Source organism: Cryptomeria japonica, chromosome 10, assembly GCF_030272615.1.
Source record: "Cryptomeria japonica chromosome 10, Sugi_1.0, whole genome shotgun sequence".
NCBI classification, from domain to species: Eukaryota; Viridiplantae; Streptophyta; class Pinopsida; order Cupressales; family Cupressaceae; genus Cryptomeria; species Cryptomeria japonica.
The window spans coordinates 465976838-465992389 of NC_081414.1; the positions used below are offsets into that span (position 1 = coordinate 465976838).

At 43.8% G+C, this 15552-nt stretch overlaps 1 protein-coding gene across 2 annotated transcripts in view; it reads left to right on the forward strand.

The window, feature by feature from the left end:
- LOC131063388 (probable rhamnogalacturonate lyase B) overlaps positions 1-15552 on the forward strand; it is a 263290-nt gene that overhangs the window by 56571 nt on the left and 191167 nt on the right. For both annotated transcript variants that reach the window (XM_057997194.2, XM_057997193.2), the window contains exons 8-9: positions 8280-8432; positions 8603-8709. In XM_057997194.2, the coding sequence (XP_057853177.1) occupies positions 8280-8432; positions 8603-8709 (260 nt within the window). The remainder of the gene's footprint in view (positions 1-8279; positions 8433-8602; positions 8710-15552) is intronic.

Below are 15552 nucleotides of genomic sequence, written 5' to 3' on the forward strand. Positions count from 1 at the left end.
AGATAGACGGAGAGAACTACACTGTCTACACTGTTGTAGGGCTACCAGAAGGATTCACGGAGGGTGCCGAAGGAGAACTCTACAGTTCGCTAGAATACCACCGTAGGGTAAGAAGCCGCAAAGAGTTGGTGGAACAAACAAGGCGAAGTCTAAACTTGATCGACGCTACCAGAGACTTGTTAAAGAATTTGTCCATTTCAGAGGACAACCGGAGGGAGACAACCAACCAGAGGGAGACAACGGAAGGTAACGGTACGACCGAAGGTGCCGAGGGAGCACAAGGGTATCGTACGGGAGGCAATTTTTTTGGTTCGGTGTCAGCAACTTTTTCCGGAGGACCCACGAGTGGAGGTTCAGTTGCAGGAGGCGGAGGATCGCCAGGTACAAGCACACAAGGAATTAGAGGAGCGAGACCCAGCGGTGGGATGGTGAGTAAACAAAAATTGCCAAAGTTCACAGGGGAGGGCAAGGAGACCCCTTACGGCACTGTCGTACATGTGAAACCATTTGGTCCACCAACGGAGTAACAGACCAGGATGACTGGGTACAGCAGTTCCCAGCCACGTTACGAGGAGTTGCCATACATTGGTACTCCGATGTGGACAAGCAAAAAGTGGCCACGTGGGCCAATCTACAGAAGGAATTCACGGGGGAGTTTCGGTTGCTCCGTGATGACAATGAAATTGTAACGGAGATATACAGTACCAAACAAGGTACCAGGGAGACAGTACGGGCATACAGTCGGAGGCTGAAAGAACTCTTGGGTAAAATGGAAAGCCAACTCGCAGATGGATTGAAGAAACGATGGTTCGTTGAAGGGTTGAAATCCTCCCTACAGAGGAAGATGAAAATTGTACCCCCGACGTCATATGACGACGCTTATAATAGGGCGATGGACCTGGAGAGCGAACACAAAACATCAAAGAAGAAGAAAAGTAATAAATCCTCATCCGAGGATGATGACTCTTCACAGGAAAGCAGCAGCGACGACGAGGCTGGCAAACGGGTGCAAGCGCTCCAGAAAGACATGGAGCGAATGAGAAAAGAATTCAAAATAATGAGAAGCACGGGTCGGAATGAAGGGGACATATGGTGCACTGAGTGCAAAGAGGAAGGGCACACAAAGGGTACTTGCCAAAAGAAGGCATTCTGCGAGATTTGCCAAGTGATGGGACACTCCACCAAGGAGTGCCCATACAACATGAAAACCCGAAGTACGCAAATGAACCAGGTGCTGTTCACGGAGCAGGCCACAACATCCGCACCAGCGGGTACCGGCCAACATACTAACACAACGACATCATTTGGAGGATACCGGGACAACAGACGCGGCGGCGGAAGGAATAGCAACAATAACAATAACGGAAGCCGTATCCAGTATGACGCCAAGGGCCGGCCAATTATCCAATGTAGGGCCTGTAATCAGTGGGGGCACTTCGCTCGTGATTGCACGAAGGAAGCCACCCCTCAGCACCTCTGCCGTTGGTGTGGGCCAGGCGACCATGAGGACGCAAATTGCCCGTAGGCAGGGGTTAATCTCCTCAACATTGAGAAGGCTGAGAAGACTGGTGAGAAAGAAGTACTGGCGATCACCCGCGCCCAGACGAAAAAAGCCACTTATCCCGACCCCCGTACGGAGAAGGAGAGATTAGGGGAGGCAAAGGCCAATATTGAATGTGAGATGATGACTGAACGACGGGACAATGAGGTGGCGAGTACATCATCCCGTACGGAAGCGGAAAATAACATCATTGGGCAATCTTGCAGATAGAGGTGCCGATAAAGGTAAAAAACCTTCTAGACTCTATGCCACAATTGAGGACTGCCATCCTCACCAATGTGCAAAGCACCGCATTGTCGAGTGCACCACAGGTAGGGGTTCCCGCCATCGCATCGTCGAGTGCACCACAGGTAGGGGTTCCCGCCACCGCTTCGAAGAGTACACCACAGGTGGAGGTTTCCGTCAGCCCTTCGACTGACCCGATGTTACTAGCCTTGAGCAGTGGTAGACACCCAGCTGTGGTAGAAATGGGTATCTGTGGGACCATTTTGAAGGACACCATTGTAGACGGGGGATCTGGGGTGAATGTACTACCAGAAGAAACATGGAAGCGGCTGGGGAAGCCCACCCTGTGGCCACCCACATTCAACCTGGTGGGAGCGAACCAACACGACATTAAGCCACTCGGCTTGTTGATGGCCCAGCAAGTGACAATTGGTACGCAACCATTCTTGTTAGATTTCATGGTTATTCCCTCGAAGAAGAAAGGCTATGACGCCATCCTGGGGAGAGCGTGGTTGATCAACGCGAGGGTAAACCACAACTGGAAGAAAAATACACTTTCCATGGAGAAGGGAGGGCCGAAATATACCATTGACCTACACACCCAAGATGTCGGCGAAGAGCTCGCCTCTTCAGACTTGGACTCAGAGGACTCTAATAAAGGGGAAGGGGGTCCCGATGAAAGCAAGGGCAAGAATGCGATGGAGCCGAACAGTGAAGGGGTGCTCGAATTGGAGGGATGTTCTGAAGATGAGGTATGCTCACTTAACGGGCTCTTCCACTGGCAAATGGAGGATTACGAAATGTTCCAAAGCTACAGGCTCGAAGTAGAGGAACCAGAGCAACCAACAGAGGTGTGCCTACCGGAATATAGAGAATATTGCAAGGGAGACGCCCCAAACTCTGGCGACGTAAATAATCCGAAGAGTGTCGGCAACGATTGGAACCCTGTGTGGAAGGCCGCAGCCTTCAAAATCTTTATTATCCTTCTTCTTCTTATGTACAGGAAGGAGGTCGTGGTCCTTGTAGAATTTGTGGTTCCAGATCTTCCGATGGCCATTGAAAATAGATTGGCCACCAACGGGCCCAAATTGAAACCCTACCACGCCAAGCGCGTAGGGGACCCGAGGGGCCGGACAAAACATAATGGAAATAGATTAAATAACCAGTCTCTATATTAATTCAACAGTCCATGTACAATAAGTGCTTATAACATTACATTTGACACGACTAACTTGATCCTACTTCGAAGAAAAGGTACACAATATATAATACCCGAAGGGGTACGACACAACCGTCGCGACTCCAACTACCTACCCGTCGGCTAACTAACTGACCGCCGTAACTCAATATTACCGATGACAACATAAACATAATATGACAACATAACATAATGATTATTCCCGGCAACAGGAATAACAAAATATCACTCAACTACTTATTCAACAGGAGGATTGGAGTATAAAATGAAATAGAGATAGGCGGCGAAGCCGGCCTCTTCCACTTATGCAGTGGGCAATACAAGAAAGTATAATGCAGTATGAAAATGGACTGTTGTAGTACTACTAAATACAGTCTTACAATAAGCAAACTCTGCAAGATACTATTGGTACATTAAAGCTCCAACCTCTAATGGATACAAGAAGGTACTTCGAGAAGCTACAAACAAGAATACTAGAAAACACAAGCCAAAATGAACACTATATCAAATCTGAAATAACACACCAGCATCACCAAAATTAGACCAGCAGCACTATGAAGTCCATATCTCCATCAAAACACCTCCGAATGAGCTCCAGTAAATTGCAAATGAAGCACAAGAGCTAGGTGGCCAAGGAAGGACAAGGAAACACACCACCAAAGGGGTCTCAGCGAGGGCACACTCTCCAAAACAGAAAATCGAACTAGGGCAAACAACAAGAAGTTCAATTTGAAATATGAAATCAACCACTCCACCAAAATCTTTACATATGTACATCTATTAAAAGTATGTACATCTATTAAAAGTATGCATAGCATAGTATTCATTTACAGATTAAGTTTGTTGTACTGATACAAAGGTTTTTTTATCATGTCACATTGCAAGCTAAAATCTTGTCATATCTCCAATTATAATTCATACTACAACCCCTTTTTCGGTCATCTATGACAGCTAGTCTTTGCAAGGTCAACAAAATGAGCTTTCCAATGCATCATGTGAGGTGAAGATTGAAGCTTGGGTGATAATTAAAGGCAAAAATTCACTAAGGCATGAAAATTTGTTTCCCAATTAAAGAGCACATTCTTCTCTAAAGGGATACATGAAATCCCAAAAATGAAGAATGTGCACATAGGGTCGCACGTGATAAAGGGCAGACAATTTTTGCAAGTCAACTATAATGCCTCAATGCTTAGATGTACATTTGGTAGAGGGAAACATAAAATCTGCAAAGTTAAATTGCTCCCCCTATATATTACTGTGTGCTCATTATAGGGAAAACATGCTTTTCAGAAACAAAAACTGCAGTGCTACATAATGGTGTGCACCCATAAAGAATGGTTGCAAGTGTTATGGTTATCAGAATATGCTAGTATAGAGGAGAGTGACATATTATAGAAGAATATAATTTTGCAAAAATAAAAAGTGTTTGGCTATTTGCTGTAACACATCTCATAGAGGCTGAACATACTCATTCAAAACTGTAAAAATCTGCAACCTTACAGACCAGTGTGGACTCATGAAAGGGTTATCAAGTTTTCCATAGAAAAAGGTTGTAAGGCAATACAATGTACACCCTTTCAAAGGCTGACTTGATTTTTGAGGTTTGTATATGTAGTGCATGCTCATAGAGAGTAAAAACAGGTTTCAGTGCTGCTATGCTTAGATGCCATTGGAGGAAGGAAAAAGAAAGTTTGAAATATAATACTTCTCTATAAATTAATAAATATATCATTTGACCTTCACTAGACTTCATTTTATCCCTCTTCCTCATCATTAAAAATATTCTACAGTTTGCTTAGTTTTGGATTGGCAGTGGAGTTTTCAGCTGAAAGTCTTGGTCGTTTCAGCAGTTCCTATAGATTTTCAGCAGCGATACCTATATTGTGCAGATTTTTTACGATTTTTTGCTTGCAAAATTGATCACATGATCTATTTTTCCTTCTGCTGTCTATGCTAACATAGAGCCCATCAGTATGCGTAATGCATCAACATACATAGAGAATGGTCTAGTGTAATTTGAAAAGACTAATATTAGAGCTTTTGCTAATATCCTTTTAATAAATCTTCATTTGGTGCCACAATTTAAGCATTGTTCTAGTTTGTGGTAGTATCACTATCAACTATCATGTATGCCCCAAGAAAGCTTGCACATTATCCTATGTCTTGGGTTCCTCTAGTTACATTATCATCATAACTTTTGTTGAGTCTACTAGCATACTTTCCTTGCATATGGCATGTCCCAAAAATGTTCCAAAAGGTGTTACAAAAACTGACTTCTTTAGGTTAAGCGATATTTGCATGTGGCAACACCTCTCTAGCATTAATCACAATTATGTGACATGATCCTTTACCAAGCTAGATGCTGCTGAAATGACCCCCTTACTTTTTTTCAATTTTAAACACCACAATGCACCCGTTAAGGTTAGGAAAGATAAATATAATACTGTTGAAAGGTAACCCTTCCACTTTCTGATTACCAAGAGCCTAGTGTGGGTGAGGTGAGAGCATACGGTGAATAGGGGATCGTTAACTCCAAAACAAATTAAAAGTACAATGCTGGGCGACAAGCCAGCCCCTTCCGCTTGTCCAACGAGCAAGAACAACTTAATGTAAATCACTCTACCACTTTTCAGCGGGAGGACAATTATTACAATATTAAAAATAAGATCACTCAACCACTTTTTAGCGGGAGGACAATTATTACAATACAAAAAATAAGATCACTCAACCAATTATTCAGCTGGAGGACTATGAAACCAATTGAAATTAAAAGATAGGCGGCTAGGCCATCCTCTTCCACTTTTTCAGTGGGAATACAAAATGTAAAATGCAATTAAACAAAGGCTGATCAGTACTACTGATTTCAGCGTTACAATGAGAGCATTAGCTTGCAGATTACAATAGGAAATTGATATCCAAATACACCAAAATGTTAAGAATTGGTCTTCTAACAAATATGAGCTATCCAGAGTAAGAAAAGTATCCAAACAGGTAAATAACTCAAATCTGATATGAAGAACAGTATACTGAAATAACAGACTAGTAAGAGTAGAAATCACCTAAATGCTCATAACTTTCTCCACGCAACTCCGAATGACTTGAAATCAAATGCAGATGGTCCCTGGAGAGGAGGCATCCAAGACAAGACCAACAACCTGCAACAAATTGGATCAAAACATCAATGCATGCTTTCCAAGGCAACCTCCAACATGGTATGACTTGGGAAATAGGGTGATTTTGTCTATAAATTCTAAATCATCTCCAAAAATCATGAAACTTAGCAAAATGAATCGCCTAGCCATGAGGAAAACATAGGACGAATACCCAAAAGCGACAACTAAACTCTTAGAGACTTTTGAATGAATTTCACTTTCAGCACCATACACACAACAAACTCCCGAATCTGAAAATAACACTCCAAAACTGAAATCAACACTCCAAATTCAAAATGCATCAAATTACTTCATCTTCATTGAGCTCAATCTGCTCCTCTAAATGAGAAACAGTCATGGCATTTAGTTAGGGGCTATCTTTCAAGAACGAACCTGAAGGAGGCTAGGAGGTATCCATTCCTTGAAGCAAGAGTCTTGAATGATTTCAACAACACTTCGTTACAATATTCATGGATACCCAAAATGAGGAGTTGAGTCCTGTATTTACAGAGAAATATCCCCCTCAAATTCAAATTCAACTCCCTCCAAATGAAATGAAATCCAATGACATCTTGGACGCCCAAGCAAAAATAATATTTGACTCAAGCTAAAGTCATATAATTTCTTCAAAGGGGACATCAACTTAACATAAGTAAAAAAAATACTTTATTCACCAAATCAACCCCCTCAAGGTAGCAAATATACTTTATAAAATATTCATGAAGTGTGTTATGGCGTCCAAGGTAATAAAGTGAATTATTTCATAAAATTAATATATTTCTTTCTAAGGCGTCCATCATACCTTATAAATAATTCACTTTTGAAATATTTTCCTCAGCCATTAATTCGCCCAACATAAGCTCTGACTTGCCAAAATAGCTTCAAAATGTTGGAAGACCAACCACTCAAACTGACCTGTTGAAACCCTGCTAAAAATAGCACTTACTAAAAATAGCATATTGCTAAAAGTAGTAAGTGTGTCCAAATGCATTTTTACCGCATTTTGAGTAGCTATCACAACTTACTAAAAACAGTAAGTTCGAAAAAGTCTTTGGATCCAGTTGCATGTTACACCATTGCGAAGGTCTCTGGAAACCCAGAAAAAACCAAAGAAATAAGCTGTCCTTGCCTCCACTTACTAAAAATAGTAAGTTTACCAAACTCCACTGCTTGCTATGCATGTACCATCATTGTGAAGCTTTTTGAAAATCCAGAAGGAAGCTAGAACCAAAACTGTCAAACTCCAGCATGTAAGCCACCAAAAATGCCGAAACACCCCCCTAGAGGTAGGAAACCCTAATTTATGCTCTCGACTAGCCTACGGGTCTTCGAGATAGGCTAACAGCCAACTGAACTAGTTACTGCTGAGGAGGGGACATTTGTCAGCTGCCCAACCATCAATGTATACCTGCCCAATCATCAATGTATACCTATAAGAACTCATGCAAAAAATCATCAAAAGCTGCAACAACAATTTGTGAAAAGAGTGCTAGAGAGTTCTTAAATCTGAAAGGAATCACATTATCTTGCTATTGCTATAGGAATTCTACTCAAGCTCCCTCAAATATTTCTTTTTCCTTTTCCTAGTTAATCTTTAGTTTTGAATGCTTTTAAATTTTGTTATCATTCAAAAAATTCATTGTAAATATGTGCACATCATTATACATCCTTATAGGTAGTTAGAGAAGGAAGTCCTCCCCTACAAATAGACAAGGGATATCTCTTGCCGACTTCCTCTTAACAATTTCTCCATTACAAATTTTAGGGATAACATAGCTTGAACCTTGTGAATACAACTAAGATGCAATTTAGAGGGATGCCATTAATGTCCAATACAATCAATCCTGTATCGTAAAATGTTGTTTACAAAGCATGGCCATAACAATAGGATGTTCTATACCAAATCTGGATGAAACTTTGGTAATAAATACCTTGAAAGTCAAAATGTACATCTTAAAAATGATATGAAATTGTGATTATTTGCTACTTGGCATAGTTGAATTGCAATGTTTAGAAAGTTTAATTTAGTTTTTCATTTTCTCATGAAAAGTATCAAAGTCTACCTTGAAAGATGTACTTATGTGTTTTAAAGTCAAACTTTACAAATAACCTAAAAAAAATGGTACTGTTGATGACTTAGCAGATGTTTCATAGTGGTCATTATATTGGCGACAACTCTTGCAAATTCCGTAATGGAGAGGCATGGATGAAGGTTCTTGGTCCATTTTATGTGCACTTGAATTCATCTTCAGAATTTGTAGATCCATTTTTACTCTGGAATGATGCAAAGCAGCAGGTGCAATTTGTTTACATGAATCTATCAAGTGATAATAAATACAAGTGACAATCATTAATTATGAATCAAATATGTTCAACATTTGAGATCTTTACTATCTAATTCTTAGGTCTTAGAAGTCAATGCTATTTAATGATAATGTCTATTTTTTATGCATTGTAATTCCACAGAGGCTTTATGAAGAACAAAGCTGGCCATACTATTTCCCTGCTTCCCCTAATTTTCTAAAGAAAGAGGAACGATGTTCTATCTCTGGAAGATTTTTGGTTGATGATAGGTAAGTAATGTTTTCTTTTTTAAGGTCTTAATAATAGATTCTGCACATTTTGATATGGAAAAAGGTGGAATGATAAAAGGATAATTAAGAAAATGCAAAAATCGTGCAACAAAATTTCAATGGATTACTGGGGTCTATATGATGTTAATAACTTCTATTGGGACGATTTTTTTTTTTCATTCTCTCTCTATTCCATAATTCTTGATTTAACTGTGAGAAATAGGGAATTTTATGTAATAATGATGTTTTTGTACTTATGTTTGAAAAAAGGATCATAGTTATAGTCTTCCAAGAATTATCATGCTTTATGTCACACTATTCATTTTTTGGATCTTTATGTTTCATTATCACTTGATTTTTTTTCTCTATTGATGTGAGTACATTATGGTCTTTTTTTTTTCCATTAATATTGACAGTCACGTTCTTTTTATCACCACATTATCTAGAACTTGTATAGGTTTAGTTTTGGCATTAATTAGAACCTATCTCCATTCATAATAGTCCATCATTTAAGTTCTTCTTTCACACAAAACATAGACTCTGTAAACAGACAACTTTGCTTTCTTTATAAAATAGAATATAGTGAAGATGATTTTAATGTCCTCTAAGATAAAATGATCTATATAATCTATTAGAATGTGTTTACTTGATTAGAAAAATGCTTCAAGGCCATCTATTTGTTTTTTTTGGTGGTTGTGACTCTTGGTGACATGCCCTTGCAGCGATTAGTTTTACTACACTTATAATTGCAAAATATCACATCTAGGAGGCTAATAATGGCTTGATAGTTCATCAAAAAGCTACCACTACATAATGTTGAACTTAGCCTTCACAAATAGATGGTAACAAACAAGTCTTTATGGATAGAAATCAAACTATTAGGCTTACATGAGCGACAACTTTCTACAACAAGTTAATACAAAAAACTACGTATAACTTACCCAAAAAGGTTTGTAATTGATCACATATGTAAGATCACCCCCTGTTCTAGATGAAAATTTTGTGCCTTTCCACTCACTGTAACTTTGTCAAACAGTTTCTTTGCAAGCTGTTTATTGATTTTCTGATTTGTTCTCAGTTTGCAGTAGACTGAATGGGGTTTAGCAAGAAATGACATACATGAACATAACACAAAATACTGATATTGCAGATTGCTATATTAACATCGACAAGATTGAGCCAAATACATCATTAATTCTAACTCCACAGTTCTGGTAAACATTAATAACAAACTACAACTTGGTTTCCCACAAGCAATGAAAACATTACAATATTTTTGCATACCAAATCGCTGCTCCAGGTCTGACAATAATTTCTGAGTACATTAACAGCATTACAAACCCTTGCATCTTCACATTCCAGCTTCATACAACACACTTTCAGCCATGTATGGTTCCTTCCATGTGTTTGTAGGCCAGTATGGCCGGGTGCTGAAGTGTTGCAGGCAAGAACGACACCTTGGTGAGTGTCTCAGACTTGTACGACCCCCTATAGTTGTTCTACTAATGCTGCCACATACTCTTGGGCTGTATATAGCATGTACGACTTGCAATGAACTCCCAAAATATATAAATTAACACCGGCAGATCATTTAGAGCGAACAGCCATTAATCTATCCTCAAATCTTCCAGTTGAATCCTTCTTGGCACTATATATTAGCTTTCGTGACTACCAGAAACTTTTGATTTATTTTAAATCTCAAACTCAAATCTTGTTTACTATGTCTATCAACAGCGAAGAGAATGTTAGCATGGAGGGATTTTGTCCTCGAGGCCCAATAATCAAATTTACAAGAAATCCAACAACATAACATTAATCTCATCCAAGTGTTTACCTCACTGGGTAAACAGGAAGAACACAGAAATCGAACAGCAATGTACAATGCAAATATAAAAGAAGTACCAGAATAAGCTTTCCATTAATGTCAAAGGATGTTCATATTATATCTGTCGCCAACATTACATCTCACAACACCCGGAGGTGATACAATATATGATTGCCGAAGGGGTGCGACCCAACCGTCGCGACTCCAACTACCTACCCGTCGGCTAACTAACTATTGATAATTAACATTACTAACTATACACTTTTTCCCGATAACATCATCCCCCCCAAAAAAGAAGTCGTCTCCGACGACTAACAACAAAATGGAGACAATGTAATATAAATATACAACCAGGTGAAAGTCAAGGAGGGGGCTGAGGAAGCATCCCTGAAATCGAAGGGTGAGATGTGGGTGGCTGGGCCGCCAGGCGGGCGCGGAGCTCATAGACCTGCTGGGTGCGTGCTGCCACATCCCGCTCTGCTACCAACACCTTCTCTAAGGCAGTCTTCACCATAAGCACAGCCTCCAGTAGCTCCCTCTCCTTGGTATCGGCGGACTCCGTCATGCTAACCAACTGAGCCTGAACAACATCTAACTCCTGCTGGATGAGACGCCGCGCACCCTGTTCCTCTGAAAGACGGGCGTCCACCGCAACCTTCTCTGCGCGGGCTGTCTCAAGCTGTGCGACCAACTCTGATCTCTCGGCTACCCACGAGGCTTGTTGCCTGGCCATGTCCTGCTCTAACTCCACTCGAGCAGCCTCGCGAACTGCGGACTCATGCTGTGTCTGGCGTAAGGTATAGTAGGCCTCCCTATAAAGCTGCTCAATCTCCCGGACGAGAGTCGTCACCCTACTCTCCACGACGGGCTGAGGCACACGCCAAGCCTCCAACATCGCATCCGTCTGGGTAACTGGCCACCCTCGTGCCTCAAAACATGAGGTGAAAGCTGCGGGACAGCCCTCTCGCATAAACTGGAGGACCTGCTCTAATTCCTCCACAACCTGCTGTAGAGACCGTGTCTGAGCTGCGACCACCACTCGCTGACCCCTCGTCACCATATCTGCCAAATAAACCTCAATATCCTCTCCCTCTAGCCCCGATGTAGGTACAGGAAGCCCACGTGGTAACTCAAAAGTCTCCTCAACCACACCAACTGCATCCTGCTGGCCTAATGGTGTCTCCCCCGCCCCCTCCAGTGTAGCAGTCGCCTGCTCTGGGCCGGTAGGAACACCCTCTCCAAGGACCTGTCCCTCTGCTGGTACCTGCGTCTCCGCCGAGGAATCCTCCAGATCCACCACCTCAGTGGGAGGCTCTCGCCGAGGTGAGAGTACAGCTGCTCCTACGGGTGGCGTCACTGTCATCTGGAATCTCCGGGTCAGCCAACTCCCCATAGCCGCCACCGATGGAACTGCACTCAACACCTCCGACCCTCTCTCCCCCTCGGAGACATGTCCCGCGATGGGCTCCTCCAACAAGGAGGCAGCAACCGTCACCACTGCATCGGATCCCACGACGTCCAGTCGTACCTGAGGCTCTGTCTCAACCATCTCCTTTGCCACGCCTCCCTGCGGTGGACCACACAACTCTGCCGTGCTGTCAGTACATGCCTTTGCGGGAGTCGGTCCTGCGGCTGGTATGACGGAAGGTGCTGCGGCCGGCTGCATGGGCCTGAGTGTAACGGGCGTGCGGCTCTGTCCAAATGCCGGAATCGAAGTACTGCCCGCGGACGACCCCACAAGTGTGCCAAGTGGGAGTGTGGGTGGTGCAAACAACACTCGCTCTCCGGCGGGCTCCATCCTCCCCTCGTCTGTGGCCCGACTGCTACTGTCATCCTCGTCCTCCGAATCCTCAGAATCCTCTGCACTGCTGGAAGTTTCTCGCCCACTATCTGGTTCTGCTGCAGTGGTCTCTAATACCCGTTTCCGCTTTGCGGAAGAGTGTCCAATATCTAGGTGTCGCCAATGCATGATAGGAGGCTCACCCTCCGCCAAAGGTCCCTGTGGCCGTACCTCCAACTCAGCCTCTGGCACTGCTTCTCGCGTAGCCTCCAAGAACAGTCCAATGGCATAGTGGGGCATGTAAAAGGTGCGCTGCTCCCTCATCAGGAATGCGCACATCCGCTCTGATAACAAGGTAGCCCAATCATAGACGACTCCGTTCATCAACCCGTTCATCAATACTATCTGTGGTAGAGCGATGTCTGATGCCCTACCTGACCCTGTCAACTTGCTTTTGATGACGTCCATAATGCATCGCCAGTGACCCTCTGCGACAAAGGACCTGCGCATCCCACGACCCTTCGTGGCGTCTACGATGCTCGCCAACTCTGCAGGGGTCAAGTCTCGGGACACTCGCCTAATCCAATGTTCCTTTTCTTCCCGTGTCATCTTCTTCAGCTTCAAGTCCACTTTCTTGCCATGTATGCCTGGGATGCCAAATACTCTGGTGAAATCTGCAGGTTTGAAGGATATGGTGATATCCTTCCCCAAATACTCAAATGTGCTCGTCCGTGAGCGGCTATCAAAGGTATCAACCATATATCGCAATGCTCCCTCGTACTCGCGAATGGCGAACACAGGCATCCGTATAGCCCATTCTACCCTTGCTCGGCGAAGACTTGTTTTCACCAAATTATCATCCGACGTCTCTTGCCACCATTTCTGACATTCCACCCCATTCAATCCCTCAAAAGTGATATTCTGTGAAGTGGAGGTGTTCTTCCCTCGTACAGTGGGCTGCTGTGGTGTTTTTTTCTTCTGCCTGTCTTCCATCGTGCTGCCTGCTATTCGAACACCTGAAGGGAGAATACGTGCATCCGGCTTCCTATGGCTGCTATCCTGCAATTGTTTTTTCCAGTTTCTTTTTCCCGCAGACTCCATTAGCTTCCCGTAACTGATTCTTGATTTGAGCTGTAGTAAAAAAAAACGGCTAACGGCCTCCAGGCACCGAAGAGCGAAGACTGTGCGGTGCGTTTTTTTTCACGCTGTTCGCCCAGAATCCCCCTTCTTCCTTCTACCGCACGGTAGCTTCTTTCTCTCCGTTTTATCTCCCTTCGGTAGGCGTGGCTGTGCGGTGAAGGCGCGGCTGTGCGGTGTAGGCGCGGCTGTGGTGAAGGCGCGGCTGTGCGGTGTAGGCGCGGCTGTGGTGAAGGCGCGGCTGTGCGGTGTTTTGTCCTAACCCTCGGTGGCTTCGTGCGGTGCCTTTGTCTCGTGCGGAGCCTGTGCTTCGTGCGGTGCCTTTGTCTCGTGCGGAGCCTGTGCTTCGTGCGGTGTTTTATTTCCTTTGCTTCGCCTTTGCTTCGCGTGCTATGTTCTTTTTGATTTGTGCGGCTTTTATAGCCCCCCGCGGCTGCCACCGCACGGTGGCTTCCACCGTCGGTGGTCCCACCGTCGGTGGTGCCACCGCACGGTGGTGTCCACCGCACGGTGGTGTCCACCTACGGTGGTGCCACCGCACGGTGGTGTCCACCGTGGGTGGTGCCACCGCACGGTGGTGTCCACCGTGGGTGGTGCCACCACGCAGCCACCGCACGGTGGTGCCACTACGTGGCCACCGTGCGGTGGTCCTTTTTCTCCCTTTTTCTAATTTTTTCAATTTTTTTTTTTCCAATTTTTAATTTTTTTTCAATTTTTTTCAAAAAAATTTTTCAAATTTTTTTTCAAAAAATTTTTTCAATTTTTTTCAATTTTTTTTCAAAATTTTTTTTTTTCCGAATTTTCTAATTTTTTCAAAATTGTTTTTTTTCATTTCCATTTATTGCCTCACTGCGACTGTGCGCCTCCTATCGGGCTCGGGCTGCTCCTGCGCGCTTCCACCCTCTGGTGATACACTTTCAGTTTCGACCCATTGACGCCCTTTGGGATTTCCTGTCCGTCGAGGGTCGAGAGCTTGACGGATCCATTGGCTGCGACCTCTTGGATCCTGTAAGGGCCTAGCCACTTCACCTTAAACTTGCCGGGCTTAATCTCGTTCCTTCCGTTATACTTTAGGACTAATTGGCCCGGCGTGAACCTCGCCCGCCGAATGTGTTGGTCATGCCAGTATTTCCTGCGTTGTTGGGCCACGTCTGTCACCCATTGTGCCATCGTCCGTCTTTCATCCAACTTATTTAAGGCGTATAGTCTCTCTCGAAGGCTTTCCATGTCGCCTAGTTTGTTGTCAATGGCGATTCTGAGACTTGGCACCATGAATTCGATCGGTACCACAACCTCCTGGCCATACATCAATTGGAAAGGTGTCTGCCCGGTGGTTACTTTGTAAGTTGTGCGGTACGCCCAAAGTACCGAAGGCAGACGCTCTTCCCAGTCTTCCTTTTCCACCCCACAGGACTTATAAATTACCGACACGATGATTTTGTTGGTTGCCTCGGCCTGACCGTTTGCCCTGGGATAGTACGGACTCGATAGAGAATGAAAAATTTTGAACTCGGTTGTCAGTAGTCGAACAATATGATTTACAAAGTGCCCTCCTCTATCACTTGTCAGTTGAATCGGTATTCCGTACCGGGTGATAATCTGTTCATAAATGAATTTCGCCGTGCTGACGGCGGAGTTGTCTGCCAACGCCCTGGCTTCGACCCATTTGGTCAAATATTCTGTCGCCACGACAATGTATCTACATCGTCGGGCGCGACTCGGTTTTAATGGACCAACGAAGTCTAACCCCCATCTTTCGAACAATTCTTGAGCATGCGCCGGGTTAAGTGGCATGAAATCTCTTTTTAATGGTCGCCCAGCACGCTGACATGTATCACAACTTGTCACCCATTCTCTGGCGTCATTATGCAGTGTCGGCCACCACAAGCCAGCTAGTAGGACCTTCCTTGCTGTCGTATCTGGTCCCATGTGCCCTCCAGCAGCCCCTTCATGGGCTTCTCTCAATACTCCTGGGATTTCCTCTTCCAAGACACATCGTCGTAGGATCTGATCAGGTCCCATTTTGTAGAGAGACCATTTATAAGTTGGAATGTTCGGCTTCTTAATACAAGTTTCCGTCTTTCACCTGGTGGCATTTCCT